Below are 17,435 nucleotides of genomic sequence, written 5' to 3'. Positions count from 1 at the left end.
GACAACTTTGCCAACTTCTTCATCGATAAAGTCCAAAAAATCGAACTATCTCTAGACATCAACAACCCACACCTCCAGAAGAGCTACTCGACCTCCCCAGTGGCACTCCCATCCGACTCCTTTCCCTCCCCCTGGCTAAGCTTTCGCCCCGTCCAGGAAACTGAGATAATCGCGCTGATCTCGACCGCCAAACCTTCAGCACACATCTCAGACCCCATCCCCCCATCTTTAATCAAACAAATGAAGCTTACCTTAGCGCCCATCTGGGGAAGAATCATAAACAGCTCCTTACAAAGCGGTGTGGTCCCCGATTGTCTAAAAATGGGACAAGTCACTCCTCTCCTGAAAAAACCCGGTCTCGACTCAACTGACTTGAACAATTTCAGACCAATATCTAACCTCCCTTTACTCTCGAAAACACTTGAACGCTGTGTACTCCTGCAACTGACGCAACACCTGGACAACATCAATCTCCTGGACCCCCTCCAATCTGGCTTCAGACAAGGCCGCAGCACTGAAACTGCGATGTTGAACATCATAGACGACATCCATGGATCTCTTGACGCTGACAAGTGCTGCCTCCTCATACTCCTTGATCTCTCAGCAGCGTTCGACACGGTGGACCACAAGCTCCTCATCATGACTCTTCAAGAAAGAGCCGGCCTTGGCGAGGTAGTTCTCAAGTGGTTTTCCTCCTTTTTACACAACCGTTCGCAACTAATAAAAATCAAGAACTTCACCTCCGATACCCAGCAAGTCAACAAGGGTGTCCCTCAAGGATCGGTGCTCTCCCCCCAGCTCTTTAACATCTACATGGAACCACTCGCTAAGTTACTCAGGAACGCCAACATCAACTTCCACCTCTACGCGGACGACACGCAGATTTACCTGGAAATCTCCTCTCTTAAAGACATCCAGAGACTCAACGATGTCCTAAATGAAGTTCAAGACTGGCTGACAAAGAATCACCTGAAACTCAACCCCGATAAGACAGAAACACTCCTCATCTCAAACAAAGAAGATAACCCTCAAATCACCGAGTGGCTAAAGTCGATCGATGCTCTCAAGGGTAACCTCACGCTAGCCGACTCCGTTAAATCCCTGGGCTTCACCTTAGACCCTAAACTAACCCTGTCAAATCACATTAAGAACTCGGCGAAAAGCGCTTTCTTCAACCTCAGACTTTTGAACAAAATTAAACCTTACATTCCCAACAAGGACCTCAAACTAGCCACGCAATCTCTAGTTCTATCAAGACTGGACTATGGGAACTCAATCCTAACAGGCATCCCCAAATCCCACCTGGCTCCACTAAAAACAACACTTCACGCGGCAGCAAGAATGATCACAGGCTGCAAAAAATATGATCACATCTCCCCGGCTCTCAAAGAACTCGAATGGCTCCCTGTGGAAATGCGAAGTACCTTCAGAACGGCCTGCCTTACCCACAAGGCCCTCCACACCGGCAAACCGGAATACCTGGCTAACAAGCTCAAAAAAGCAGGCCAAGCCAGAAACTTGAGAAGCTCTAATTCCCTGCTGCTCATCCTACCAAAAACCAGAAGGAAGAGAACTGCGGATTGCTCTTTCTCAGGAAATGCCCCCAAAATATGGAACGCCATCCCCCCGCACATCAGAACTCTACCGTCCTATGCAGAATTCAAGAGCCAACTTAAATCCTTGTGCCTGATCCGCTCCCTTGGTTATGGATAACTTGGAGCTGCAAACGTCTCAGAATCCATGCGTTATTGTTGAATCCAGTACTGAGAAGCCCTGCTGTCCGAACTTTTCTTCTTTCCTAATTGTCTGTCGCCGATTGCTTTTATTGGGTTTGTTTCATGTTGTTCTCTTTTTCATGCCCACTACTGTAAAGCGCTCTGATACCTTCGGGTCTTGTTAGCGCTATAGAAAACTTCTAAATAAATAAAATAAATAGTGGACATCATATGCCAGGCCAACTTCCCACACTCTTTGAACTGGAACACAAGCAACCCAGGACCATGTTTTCCCTTGTTAGGGTTCATCAGCCCAGGTATGGTACAGGTAAGCCCAGACATAGGTCCTGTACACACTCTCACTGGAACCACACTATGCCTAGCTGCAGGGCCCTAACTAGGGCGAAGCCAGTCATGGGTTGCTTGTGTTCTTGTTCATCCGTGCCCTCTAGTCCAGCTTCCTCAAGATTGTGGATTAGTGTGTCATGATCAACTGTGTTAAAGAACCATGTGCAGGGCAGCAATCCTGTTCCGGTCTATTGCGTTTTCAAGGTCATCCCAAATAGAGATTGTGGCTGATTTTGTGCCTTTTCCTGGACGGAATACAGTTTGGAGATAGGAAAGTATGTAATTGTTTACAAAGAACTGTGATATCTCGTCGAAGGCTGCTCGTTCTTAAAGTTTTCCCAGGAATGGTCCATTTATGTTGATGCTGGAAGTCTTGATTGGCCTGGTTAGGTATTTTTTTTTTTTAACAATGGCCATGTGTGTGTGCCTTTAAGCCACAGCTTTCCAAACTTTTCATGTTGGTGACACACCCTTTTGTGAAACAATTTTCAGGGACACGGTAATGCGAGGAAGCGCAGCGAGGATTCGGGCCCCACACCCCGCCCCACACACACCACCCCACAGACTCACCACCTCACACACACACAACCCACACACAACCCCGCACACACACACACCCCACACACACAGAGACTTGAGGGGCACTGTTAAAGGGTACTAGTGAGGGAATCAGTGGCGTAGGTGGACTTTCCCTCCATCTGTCTCCCTCCGACTGTCTCCCTCCCTCCCTCCCTCTCTGTTTCACTCCTTCTCTGTCTCCCTCCCTGTCTTCCTCTCTCTGTCTCACTCCCTCTCCCTCCGACTGTCTCCCTCCCTCCCTCTCCCTCCGACTGTCTCCCTCCCTCTGTCTCCCTCCCTCTCTGTCCCCCTCCCTCTCTGTCTCACTCCCTCTCTGTCTCACTCCCTCTTCCTCTGACTGTCTCCCTCTCTCTGTTTCACTCTCTGTCTCCCTCCCGGTCTGTCTCCCTCTGTTTCTCCGTCTTCCTCCCTCTCTGTCTCACTCCCTCCCTCTCCCCCGACTAACATATTCGGTGGGTTCCATGAGGGTCTGTGACAAAGAGGAAAAAATGTTGCTTTCATTCTTAAATCTTTTTAATATTTTCCTGTATTGGTGGTGACCAGGTGTGCAGCGCCCCTCCCCACTCCCTCCCCCGCACTCCTCCATGCCCATGGCTCACACGGGCATTCTCCATTGAACTGAATTGTTTATGTTTTTGTAAGGTTACAAGCCGCAGCGTGCAGAATGATGTAAATGTGAAAGCTTCTATAGGGCTTCTCAGCAGCTTTTCTTTCCAATGCACCGCAATCCCGGTGCTGCCCCAGGCCAGCCCCCTGGACCCAATAACCCACCGTATTCACCCATTGAAGGGCCCTTTGCCAAATGGACTATCCACAAATGAATCCTCCCCCCCCCCCCCCCCCTCCGTTGTGTGTGTCGGCCTGGGCTGAGACAGCTTCCAGGGGCACACACACAGCTGCACCCGAGCACTTCACAGGTCTTTAAAAGACCATTTAACGTGCTAATAAGGCTTTGTTGTTGTTCATATTAGAGCCCCTGCAGCGCCACTCTGCCTGTTGCTGGAAGGCCCGCGGGGGTGATCTAAACAGTATACTAAAACTGGGACATTTGGATGTTTTTCCCGGACGCTGTTGTAAAACCCGGACATTTCTCTACTTCAGCCCCTCCTCGCACCCCCCTGCCCCGCCCCCCCTCGTTGTGTGTGGCAGCCTGGGACCGCTCACAGCCGCACCCGAGCACTTCACAGGTCTTTAAAGACCTTGTGCATATTAATAGGGCCTTGTTGTTGCTTCGCCCCTTCTAAGAGCCCCTGCAGCTCGACTCTGCCGATGCGACACACCTACATATGGGTCGCGACACAGTAATGTGTCGCGCCACATAGTTTGGAAAGCTGTGCTTTAAACCTTCTAAGAAAATTCCTAGTAAGGAGTTGTTGATGAGTGGTCTGATTGGGAGGGCGCTGAAGTTGACCATAGAATGTTTTTGGAGATTTGAGGTGGACACGAGTCAGAAGGGCAGCTGGCTGACTTGCTCATTTTGACAAGATCCATAAATTCAGTTGGCGATAGCTCTTTGAAGGAGCGCAAGTGGCTTAGTTTGCCTTTCCATGGGGGGTTTTGTTTCAAATGAGTTGGGGGCTGCCGTTTTTAAGTAAGAATCTAACATATTTGTTTCAGATGTCTAATGATTTGCCAGTTTGTCACAAGATTTTCGAGAAATGGTATTTCTAGCTCCTGTGCATTTTGGCTTACACAATTCTGTGAGTATTTTATAAAATTCTTTATTGGCACACTTTGCATTGTGGATTCAGCTTCAATAGTATTGCTTTTGTGATTGGTGAACTTTATATTCTGTTGTGTTTGTGCAGGCATACCTTGCCTTAAAAGTTGTTTGTTTTGAGCCAGTTGTGTTAAAGCTTAGCAGTTAGCTTTTTTGATCTTTTTTAATTTTGCTTTTATCTAGTTGCTACTGGTAGATATTTTCAAAGGAATTAAGAGAGCAAATGTTTTCTGGAGCCATCAATAGAGTGTTTGTTTCAGAAGGGATTGTGACCAGATATGTGTGTGAAGGTAAGCAGGTTTTTAAGTTCACCCGAATTCAGCTTGTTTAAAGGTCGATGAGTAGTCGAGGATATGATTTTAGTTGGGTGAGGTGTAGTGTCTTGTGTTGGAAAGCAACAAGGCAATTGCCTGATCTTGTGACTGGAGTAATCCTTTGGAATGTGACTAGGTCTGGGTTTGTGAAGATTACATCTAATGTGTATCTAGCGATGTGTGGGGGATTGGGAACGAGTTTCTGTAAGTTGTGTGTTGAGTTGGTTTGCCAAACCATATGTCAAGGTCACTAAGGATGTAAAGGTTTGAGTACATTGTAAAAATGGTTAGAGTTTGCATCTAGCAATGTGTCTGGGAGTGTTGCATTGCTTGGTCGGGGTCTGTTTAATATGACGGCTAAGCTAAACACTCACTGTATTTGTAAATCGAATTGTTGTCTCTGGCACGTGGGTGTAACAGGGTGCCCGCTTATCTAGCATCTGTTCACACTCAAACACTTACTTAAAAAAAAAAACGTTGGCAAAGTCAATAGGTCTGGCCATGGCAAACCTGCAATGCAGTAAATTTAGATTTTATTTGCAAACATTTGAAATAGGCATGAAAGCTGTCTAAAGCTAGGTTGCATATGTTAGCAAAAAAGTAAGTAAATCATGAGCTATCACAAATGCCATCCCAAAACACCTTAAAAACATAAAATGAAACCTGAGATTGGCCTACCAGCCATAGCATTGAAGTGACTTTTTTTGGTACATGTGCAAGAACAAAATTCTGTCGCTCACAGTGAAGAGTGTGAATGGCTGAACTGGGGTGACCATTGCCCTATTCTGTAGGCTATGGTGAGCGGAAGCAAAAGGAGAATGAAATTACAGCAGAGGAGGTATGAGTGAGTGTGTGTATAAAATGGATTTATTTAAAAAAAACTTGAAGCAGGCTACACAATAAAGAGGTCTCTAGGCCAGAGCTAAAAAAGGCACATAGGTATCTCCAAAGTGTTAGTATTTCCAGGAGCGGCCTGAGGCAGCCAAAGTCCACACTGATGGTGGGTGCCACATCGACAGAGTAGAATCACATAAGTTCATGTGATGGAAAAGATTAACCAAAAGTCAAATAATAAGGTATCCCTCACAACACTACAGACCTATGCCATGAGTGGATCACATTTACCATGTGAGTTTTTTCCGCAGCTTCACCAAGATCACAAGGATCTATTAGACGGTGGTGGTCAGAAAGGAGGCTCAGTTGTGCAACGACTGAAGACCGTGGTCTACTTGTGTTTGCCTTCTTCCGCCCTGGAGGTGACCGGGAACAACATTCTTATGACAGTTACAGACATTTCTGCCTTGGTGCAGGAAGATGAAGCCTAAACATGGCAGCAGAATTAAAGTGCAGTTTTGACACTGAGCAGATGGTATATTCAATCCATTTTGCCTAATTAAGCGCTAAGAATAAAATAAGCTTTTCGTAACAGGTCACATGCACCATACTAACCAATGTTACAAGGAATTAACCACTGGTATTTACGGGCCGGGAGGGATAGCACTCAATCTCTTGCGCAACATGGACTGACTGTTAATTTTCTCGACTGATTTGAAGCTGCTTTGCACTATGCACAATTAGGACATTTCTGATGGGAAATGGAAAAGTGGAAATATTGTTGATATGAAAAACATAATTTCATGTTGCAGGCAATCATGGTAAACTAGTGCATGAGAATAGTGAAATAAGTTAATTGTGAAACAGAATAACGCTTTTGCATCCCAAACACACACTTTTAAGAGTTTCCTGGTATTTACTACAATAGAATGTATTCAAATAAAGACACAATGACAAATCATTGCAAAATCACTCTTTAATCACGTTTTATAATTGATAGATCTGGGTGCCTATGTCAAACAGTTATCTCATATACTGAATAGATGCAGATCGCTGACATGAAGCAGCTTTTCCTTTCTTCCCTTGCTCTCTCTGGCTAAAACAGGAGAGTGGCAGGCGAGTGAGCTGCACTGTCCCCCAGGGTGAGGGGAACTGACCCTGGGCTCATGGCTGGTACCAAGGTATAAAAAAGGTTGCCCGGAGGGCAAGCACACCCAGCTTTCCCAGGCTTAGGAACCCCACAGATGATGCTGTCAGCTTCTCTGAGCTCTCCTCCCATGAGCTCTTGCTCCAAATCTCAGTGGGGGCTGCAGATTTCGGTTGGGGGGGGTCCCTTCATTGGTGAGGCCGATTCGCTCTTCATTCGTCTTTCCTCATATCTGTGCTCCAGCGACCTGCAGGGAGCACCCATGGATGTTTATGGAGGAGCATTAAAAGACACATTGGCAAAAGGATAGGAACATTACAGGACAACAAAAGAAAGCGCACCAACATTGACGGCCACGCACGAAACAAGGAAGGGAGCTTGCGGCAGCATTGCAGGCCATGAAGCAGACAACAGAGGGAACTGCACCATTACACACCAGATAGGAACACACAGAGGAAGCAGCAGCGTTGCAAGCCACAGAGGAAATAAGAGAGACAAGGCAACATCTTTCCACAACGATATTCAATTCCTTGATAAATCCATTTTGTGGTTTGTCCAAGAACTGTAGTCCCAGATTGGACGCCTTTTAAGCTACCTCTATTTTCTAAATGTTATGCCTTGTTAATTTGTTTGCAAAATGTTGTATTAATTAGAAAATATTGTCTATATACATGTGTTTAAGTTGGCATGAATAGGCAGCAAATTTAAATTACCCGGGCTCAGCCTGTTGGCACAGACATACGTTTTAAAGTTGCTGAAGATAATATGGCTTTTAAAATTGCATGCACAAGTTTCCTATGTGCATGTTTCTCGTCTGCGCTTGTTGTTTTCATAAAATAGATGAAATGGGATTGGTTTCAGGGTGTTGTTTTCTTGTACTGAACAAAATGCAATTGCTTGGGTGTCTTAATAGGAAGCCATGTCTGAATGTTCTAGTATGCTGCAATATTGAAGACCTTTTGCCTAGGTCTGTTCAATGTTTTATTAAGTCTGTGCATTCACTGTAGTTAAGTGTTGTAAAACCATTTCCTTATGAGCTAATTCTTAGTAGGTAAGTCGTCCCCAAATGTTATTTATTTTAAGTATTTTGTTTTTACAAAAGTCATTGGTTGTTGTCACTATTGCTTCACTTTACACCATATTGCATGCGTGGTTTTCAAGGTCTGAAAACTATAAAATGTGTCCTTCCTGGGATGTGTGCAAGACTATATGAAGGCTTCCTGCTTGCTTTCTCAAAGGCAGGCTCCATGTTAGTTTCTTTGCACATTTATGCTTCTAGACTTTTCCCTGCCTATCAAACCGAGCAATCTTTACGTCACAGTCTGCTGATTTCTATTTTGACCATCTGGCTCCTTCCTTGGAGGCAGACTTCATGTAGGTCCTCTTGCTGACTTATACTAAGACTCTCCATTGACTTATATACTGAGTAGATGTATGCTAGTTTTTTGCTGAACAGTATATTTTGGTTTAAGCTAATTCCCTTATGTTATGACCTCTCTCAATTGGCTTATTTTATGCATTATTGGAGATGATTTGACCCTAACTGCTTTTTATCATCCTGAATGACTCTTAAGTTTAAAAAAAAACTCTTAGGAGTTGACTTAAGAATATTGTCCAGCGAAGATGTCTGTTCTAATCCTAGAAGCCACCGTCCTGTGGGACTCATACAGCCCCGATCCTCTGTATCGCTCCTTTAGGTTTATTAGGGCTAAGCACCGCCAAAATCAAACATTTGCAACAACAAATTAGCTAATGGCAATGTCATTCCTTACAGCAATTAACAGCTTAAGAAATATATATATATATATATATTTAAATCTAAGTAAAACATTACACAGCACAGCATTTGTAGAGATCAGCTAGAAGCAGTAACCATGTATAGTATGCGGTTTGGGCCTCCGCTAGCTCGCTTGTAAGAACACTGGTTCTTGCTTACAGTTAAAGTAATGCAGGATGATGGCAAGGAACCACTGGTAGGAACTGCTGCCAAAATGTTGCGAGTGGGAGCCTTTGAGAAGCACCCCGGCGATTTATAGAAATAGTATGGTATCCAAACGCACTATGCCAAAAAGGTTGAAAGAAAATTGTTTTTGTGTTACCCAATAAATATGTGAGAAGAAAGTCACAACATTTGGAAACCTTTTCTTGCATACCAAAAGCAACAATTTTGAATAACCTTCAATGTCCTGCGGCTCACTGTGAAGGGGATAAATAAGGCGATAATAACAAAATATTAGCTACACAAGTTAGCCCAGGGTGTGGTGTTATCGGGGATTATAGATGGAGCACTGAGTTTACTCTGGGGAATGAGGAAATACCAGGGAATATGGAATTGGCGGTCTGATTGCCCTGTTAAATCTTCATTTTGCTCTCAACCTTCCCTTGGAAATGTAGATGCTTTTAGCAGCCTAAATCTCCAAGTCAAACTAAAGAGATCCTCAATATTTCTTGGATTTCATAATTTCGATGGAGCTGGTAACTACTGCTGTCGGCTCCTCTGGAATTAAGTGACCAATCATAGCTAGACCCATTATGGAGAAGTGTGGCTCACTGGTTAGAGGAGGCAGACCTGGAAGCAGAGGTCAGCCCGGGACCAGGGTTCAATTCCTGGCTCGGCGGGGTCTTGAGTCCTAAAAATGTCCATGGACTCGACAATTCTCGCTTCGGTGCCTAATCGATTCATGGGTACACACTCTGCGACTCTGGGCAATAGATTGCTTAATCTCCACAACGGCCCCTCGCGGCGGGATGCCTGGCTTTCACCTTGCGGATACCCTGCCGGGGTTATCTCACAGGGGAATACCAGGACGGGTTCCCTAAGCAAGCGCTTAGAAACCAGTGGTGATTTGCGCTATACAAATCCATGTACATTTACATTTGCATTATAGGTTTTTGTTCATTGGTTACACCAAGACATAAGTAAGTATTACATTTGAACTGCAGCAGGAGCTTGGTTGACAACCAGACATGGGGAAGGAATCGGACACAGAACACAAAGACGCATACACTAGGTACATCACACCCTAATGACAGCACACGAATATCAACATACACAAAGCAGTACACCATACAAGACAGAAAACATCTCCCCTATTTAGAAATGAACATCTGAAACTCTGCCCATACATCAACACGTACAGACTATGCAGCCCTGAAACTACAGAAAACACCCTATATCCAAACAGCCAAGTTCCAACCCTCAAGTAAAAGAAGCTATTTTAGTATGTCGCTGCAACAACTCACTATTAACCATTTGATTTTTGTGTTCAAGGAAAATTATCCTACTCTTTCCACAGGGCCACACAAACATTAACTGTGTTGTCCTCTCTCCATTACTTTTTCCTCAAAAACAGGGCCACAAAGCAGCCTAAAAAGGTCAAGTTAGACTGCAATATTAATGCCTCAAATTAATTCACAAAGAGAAAACACTTGCTTCACCCTTCTACGGTCATGCCACGCTATGTGCATTTGGTGGCAGGGGCATAGTACTGCAGGGCTGTACTTCATACATATAAAGCCTTAGTGCATAACATGAGTCTTCTATAGCCTCCGCTTCCCTATTTTCTGGACATACTGCAGCAGGTGCCAATTTAGGACATTAATGCTGAGCTGGTCTGTGGACAAGCCTTAAAAAAAATAAGAAATTCTCAAAATGTTGACTAATACGCTTGACCCATAAACTTGTCTCAAATTGAGTGATCCTAGGCAAATATTTTACTTCACATTATGCCTACTTATTCATTATCACACCTTCAAATATGTGAGTTCAGCGTGTCTGCTGTACAAAAATAACTATTTTGTGTGATTTAATAGACTAAATGTTTGCACAATGTATAATAACAATCTAGCCCACATATAGGGGTACACATGACCCCTAAATTGCTACAATTAGTTTCCTAATAATATTGTCAAGAGGCCAGGAATGTTTCTCAGTTCATATTTAAAAATGTTCACTTTTAAATGCATTATTAATGCATGATGTGTTAGTGAACTGTCATTTACAGACATTTTCCATTAAAATGACCACAATCATTCCCACTGACATGCAGTTATACTGATCAAACTAAATGTAAAATGATAATGTGTGCAAATCGAATATTTATCATTTGCCCATCACCAAGTAAAGTGTTTTGATTTTTTTTATCCTATTGAAACTTTTGTTTGCAACTCACTTCAGGATTACAAACAAAAGTGATTTCCTAACTGCTGAAATATTATACAAAATGTTGCAGACGGAACAAGCAACGTAAAGAGAGGAGGAAAGCGCGGAGGCTTCAAGAAAAGAAATTGAATACTCATGAGAGCCAATCTAAGGACGTAGTTACATCATATGTAAATACTGTTATAAACATGACTGAGCTCGAATTAAATACTGCAGAATTACAGCTTCTGTCTTTGGGACTTTCTTTCTGTCCAAAAAGCAACTTTAAATATGTACAATCTCGCATTGACATTTTTAAATTTATCAGGAAGTTAAAACTTATAAAGTTCCACAAACTTAAGAAAGCAAATGTTAAAGCAACTCTGATCAATGCTAATAACCAGCCTAGTACTCGCATTCAAGTAGCTGATGTATCTGCATTACGTACAGTTAGTAGTTTAGCAGATGATAATGATGATATCGTTTTTAACACACAAGAAGATCTTTTAGGTATGGGTATTTCAACCTCTAACGCTGCCCTTACTCCCTTTCGCCCACCATCGACATTTATGCCGGTCATGGCAAGAGATGCCATTGATATTTTGGGTGATTGTGTGATTAATGACCTTAAAGCTCTTCACAAAAAATGCATTTCTATGAATAAAAAAGGTCAGTATAGAGAGCAACAATATTCCCGCCTAATGGATAAACTTACTAAAGAAAAGAACATTATAATCAATAAAGCAGATAAAGGCGGGAATATTGTCTTATGGCCTCGTGATGCATATTTGGAAGAGGCTAGAAAACAATTGAGTGATGTCAATTGTTATAAGCAGGTAGCTTTTCCTATTCTATTGAAAGTTAAGGATCAGACTTTTAAAGAACTATCTAAGTGGAGGAGGGAAAGTTTGATTGACAAGGATGAGTACAATTTTTTAAGAACAGAGTGCCCCATTACTCCGACCTTGTATTTACTCCCTAAAGTACATAAACAGATAACCCCAGTGCCAGGACGTCCCATTATTTCGGCTCAAGGTAGCCTGCTTGAATCAATGTCCAAGTACGTTGATTTTTTTCTTCATGACTATGTAGCTGATTTGCCTTCTTTTATTCGTGATACAGGACACTTTTTGGAAAAACTTAAAGATGTAATTTGGGAGGATGGTTATCACTTCTTAGTGATGGTCATCTGTTCCTTGTATACGAGTATTAATCATCAAGATGGCTTGAATGCTATTAAATTCTTCCTGTCTAACAGAAATATCTGTTATAATGAACACAACAAAATGTTACTCCATATGACGGAAATGTGTCTGACTAATAATTTCTTTATTTTTAATAAGGAATTGTTTCATCAACTTAGAGGTGTAGCTATGGGGGCGTGTTTCTCTCCCAGCTATGCGTGCTTGCACGTTGGCTGGTGGGAGAAGCACGTCCTCATGCAGACCCACATAGATGATTATTCTGAACACGTCATCAGATGGTGGCGTTTCATCGATGACGTGTTCGTCATATGGAAAGGTACAAAGGAATCAGCCCTGGATTTTGTCAGGAAGATAAATAGCAATTCCCTAAACTTGGAATTTACAGCACAAGTCAGTGATTCTAGGGTAGAATTTTTAGATGTGGAGGTGTTTGTTGACCACATGAATATTTGCACAAAATTACATCGCAAAGTAACAGCTGGAAATTCCATCCTGCATGCCAGCAGTGCTCACCCAAGGCACCTCATAAAAAGTATTCCTTACGGTGAGTTTTTACGTATTAAGAGGATCTGTAATAAAAAAGAGGATTTAGACATTTGTTTAAATGAATCAAAGGAAAGATTCTTAAATAGAGGATATAATGCCAAAGATCTACAATGGGCGCTTGATAAATTGAATACATGTGTCCCAATAGAGGTTAGTGAGGCAATTGATGAGAATCCTGTTGAAATAACCGTTCCACCACCAGTGAGGTTAATCACTACTTTCAGTAGTCAGGAGCAGGACATCAGGAAAATTGTGAGCAGACACTGGCCCATCTTACACACTGACATTACTCTGTCTCCGGAACTTCTAAATCAGCCCACTGTCACCTTCAGAAGAGCACCATCCATGCGAGATGCTTTAGTTAGAGCTAATCCTGAAGTGATTGATAAAAGAAATTGGCTGACTGACAAAAGGGGTTTTGTAAAATGCCTCTCTTGTCGGGCCTGTAAGTTCGGAATTAACAAACAATCTTTTTTGGATCCTTTCTCAGGCATGCTCAATAAGATCAATGGTTATTTTACTTGCAAAACTGATTGTGCGGTATATGTTTTGGAATGTACGTGTCATCTATCATATATCGGCAGTACCAAACTCCCTGTGTTTAATAGGATCCTCCAGCACTTGCGGGCAATCGTGAATTCTGATCCATCATATCCGGTTGCCCGCCATTTTAAACTTGTGCATCATAATAAATTGGAGGACTTAAAATACTATGTAATTGACTCCGTTCCTAAATCAATACGTGGTGGAGATAGAGAGAAGAAACTTCGCCAGTTAGAGAGTCAATACATAGTTAGACTCAACACTAAGATACCTAATGGTCTCAATACAGGGGAAGATTTGACACACTTTTTATGATTATATAAATCATGTTGGTTTTGTATAGATATAGAATTATGTGTATACTTGATGTTGGGCTCAATATCAGGTTCCATTCCTCTTTCATTTAATCTACACTCATGATATGTCTACCTCTTGATTAATTATGGTCTTCAAATACAAGTTGTATGTATGTATATATATGAATTTAGGTTTTATATTATGGGTATTATATTTATTGAATATAATAGATTTTTAACATAACCTTTTATTCTGCGCTATTTTTATTGGTCTTCTAGCTTGTTCTAGTTTGACTAATGGACTTTTTGGCAGAGGGTTACTAATCTATTGTAAATATTTGATGTATTTATGTACTCAATAATGATCCCACTGAAATTGCCTATTTTTATTCATATATATATGTATTTGTACTGTGTTAAGAACTGATCCTTTTTACTTTTTACTTTCATATTTGAAACTATAGTATTAGGTGTAAGCTAAACAATCTATCTATCTTTTTGATTTCTGTAAGACTTGCTTGATGATTGCATCCGCATACACATTTAATTTTAATCATTATTAATGTAAGGCTGTTAACAGCTACATTTCACATTTTACACATTGGGTTTTTTCTATGATCAAAAATTTTTTTTTGTCAAATTGTGCAACATTGGTAGTCCTTTCTATGGATTAGGATTTGGGCACTTGCCCCGGATTTTTCTTGATTATAACTAATATATTTGTAAAATCCTGTTTTTAATTAATTGTAGTAATATTTAAATCATGTTTAACAATGTATAATTTTAATTGTTGAACCACTGTTTTTTTTTTATAAGACTACAGAATTTGATCTTGCACGATTGCATTATGCACTTTATAAATGACTATTAGTCTTTTTTCCCTTTCCATGTGAAAAATGGGAGGGTTCTAAATTGTTTCATAGTATTTATGGGAGGTATTTTTTCCTGGCACGTCATGTGATCAAGGCCGGGGCAACCCGGCTGAAACGCGTCATGTTGTGAGAAGGCTTTAATAAACTGCACTAAACTTTAAACCTTTTGTGGTGGACCGTTCCTGGTGAAGGAGTTCGCTTTTTTCAACTCAGGATTTGGCGTATGTATGTATGTATGTATGTATGTATGTATGTATGTATGTATGTATGTATATATATATATATATATATATTCCTATGCTCGAAACACAGATAAAAGCCTTAAAAGAGGGACTTAAATCCAGGGATAAGACAAATGAATGTGCAGTCTGATCTATGTTTTAAATTATTTAGATAGGGAAACAGTCATATTCTGGCATAAGTGAAATTTCAGCTCTAAAAACGAACAGTTCTTCTCAGGCTGGTCTCAATTTGGCAGCAGTAAGGAAGCCTTCTTGTACCAAGGAAAAGATGGTAGTTCAACTGGTTTTCATCCCAGTAGGAACCACTTGCAGTTGCGTATGTCTGCGGGGCTGATCCTCAAACTAGGCATCAAAAGTACCTGACAATTGAATAAAGAACTAAAATGGGCATTGCTAAGGTCAGCCAACCTCAGTAATGGGATCTTCCAAAAAGGCGCAGAGTAAAATAATGTAGCCTTGTGGGACATCAGCACTTGGTACAAACTACACGCAGCTTTGGCAAAAACGTTTCATGGGGAACAGTTTCTGAGTTAGGTAAGAACCTACTCACAACTTAGAACATGGTACAAGATAAAAACATAAGACATTGTACATGCCCAAACAGCCCTTTGGCATTATCTACAAATAGAAAATAAATATGATCTATTTTAATAATAGCTCCAGTGAAAGCTATTTCGGTATTGTTGCTTCTTAGCTGTCCTTACAGTTAAAGCGCGTTGTCTTGTCATAATTTAAAACTAGCCCTACTAAAGCAAGAGGCAGGATGTTTTCCTAAGCCATTCAATCTTGATTCCATAGATTAAAAATATTACCGCCCTATATCTCTGTTACGGACTTCTGCTAAAATTCTGAAAAAATGGCTGAATGGTCAGCTCATGGAATTTACCGAGTTGCATGAACTGTTGGATCCCTCACAATCTGGTTTTCATAATGGCCATAGTACAGACCCCACCTTGGTCTTTGCAGTAGAAAGTATCAGATCACTAGTAGGCAGGGGGAAAGGCAGCGGCACTAATTGTGTTCGATCTGTCCGCAGCCTTCGATAAGGTCTCCCAGTTTCTCCTTACTTACTGACTAGCCCAGTTTGGTATTAAAGATCCCACGCTGAATCCTTTGAGGTCTTTCCTGACTGACAGAGTTCAAACCGTAAGCAGTGGGCAGTTTAAGTTAACATCTTTTTATCTTCCAAGCAGGGAAACTCAGGGCTCTTCGCTACATCCATCATTTATAACAAATAAGAAAATGATATTCCCTTGGACCCGACTATCAATCAATGCATTACAATCAACCACACACTGTAAAAATAAATACCTATTTATTTTTACACAGTGTGTGGTTGATTGTAACGCATTGGTTGATAGTCGGGTCCAAGGGAATATAGTTTTCTTATTTGTTATACATTTTGGCACCCTCTCCCTTGGATAGCAGGGCCTCTCCCTTTACTTTAAATTCTTTGCTACAGCCCACATTATTTAATTATACGTATGCTCATTGGCTAAGCTGATTCTCCATTATGTCGTTCAGGTTTTATCTTACACGGATGACACGCAGATTATTGTTTCTATTATGGAAGATGTGCACTCAATAGTTGTCAGCTTTAACAACTGCATGAAAGCAATTTCTCTCTGGATGAATGATAATTGCCTTAAATTGAATGCCGACAGTGGTCATCTTTGGCAGTCATCCCTCGGTCTGGAGTAACAATTGGTGGCCAGATGTTCTATGACTCCGTCATCCCCGGTTAAGTTTCCTAAAAATCTTGGAGTCACTTTTGATCAACAATTCTCTTTAGCTGAATCGAATGGTATCCTCATGTTTTATTATTATTAGATCTTTAAACCCTTGAACGCTCATGACGAGCTCGGCTCGCCATGAGCCACGGTGCTCGTGTGCTCATGACGAGCTGAGCTCGTCATGACCGTTGGAACGCTCGCACGCTAGGCTAATTCCCCTGCTGTGCGAACGTTCTACACAAACGGGTGTTAAGCACACGAGCACCGTGGCTCATGACGAGCTGAGCTGAGCTGTGCGCACCCCCCCCCCCCCCTTCCCCCCCCCCCCCCCCAGCACCGCAAGGGAATTCACCCTGCATACAAGGGGTTAAGGAAAATGTAAAAGAAGAAATACTACAATTCCGGACCCATCCACTAGATGGCGGAATAATGCACAGCATGTGAACCCAGAAATGATTCACGCTGCAAAAGTGTCCTTATATTCCGTCAACAGCACAGAAAACAGGGGTTCTTGCCATGAACTCATCATAGATCAATTATGTAATGCCCTGTTGATTGTCAAAATGTTTTGGTTTAAACAACTGCAAACTGTCCAAAATGCAGCTGCTTGGCTCATTTTGGATATTCCCAAACACCAATCAGTCTCGAGTGAGTTAGGGTCTCAATGTGCTGAGGGATAGGTGTGAGCAGCTCCATTGGGGTCAGTCGAAGAGCCAGGTCTGGAGGTCTTTCCTGAGGTGGTGAAGTGTCTGGCTTCGTCGGAACATGATCTTGTGTTGGTTATGAAGTTTCAGAAGGCTAGATGGAGTGGTAGATCTTTTTCAGTAGCCACAGCTAAATTGTGGAACACTCTTCCCCGCCAATTAACAGCCATGGAGTACCAGTTGGCTTTCAGAAAGAGTCTCAAAACTTGTCTTTTTGCTTCTTTGGGAATTAAGGTCCTATCGGTTTAGCTGCTCTTGATCTACCTAGGTTTGGCAATTTCTAGTGGGTTTGTTTTCATTTCCAGATAATTAAGGCTAGTCGAAGATAGCAGAGGAGGTATTGTGTCTTATTGTTACATACTAAGTAATCATAGCAGAAAGTTCAATGAGCAGCACCCTCTCCTGAACTGTGAGGATGGCATATGCGAGTCTGCACACAGAAAGGGAATGATGATGTCTGTAAAGGGCTAGCAATGTAAGTTTGAAGGTAATAATG

General features: G+C 41.9%; 1 protein-coding gene across 2 annotated transcripts in view; it reads right to left on the bottom strand.

Moving 5' to 3' along the window:
- Positions 1–6,471: 6,471 nt before the first annotated feature.
- The window catches only part of DECR2 (2,4-dienoyl-CoA reductase 2), a 62,682-nt gene continuing 51,718 nt past the window's right edge, over positions 6,472–17,435 (bottom strand). For both annotated transcript variants that reach the window (XM_078663048.1, XM_078663047.1), the window contains exon 10: positions 6,472–6,904. Coding sequence is in view for 1 of the 2 variants with exons in the window: in XM_078663047.1 (XP_078519173.1) it covers positions 6,870–6,904 (35 nt within the window). In the remaining variant the exon portion in view is untranslated. The remainder of the gene's footprint in view (positions 6,905–17,435) is intronic.

The sequence above is a fragment of the Lissotriton helveticus genome, chromosome 10, assembly GCF_964261635.1.
Source record: "Lissotriton helveticus chromosome 10, aLisHel1.1, whole genome shotgun sequence".
NCBI classification, from domain to species: domain Eukaryota; kingdom Metazoa; phylum Chordata; class Amphibia; order Caudata; family Salamandridae; genus Lissotriton; species Lissotriton helveticus.
This window is presented reverse-complemented; position numbering and strand designations above follow the sequence as displayed.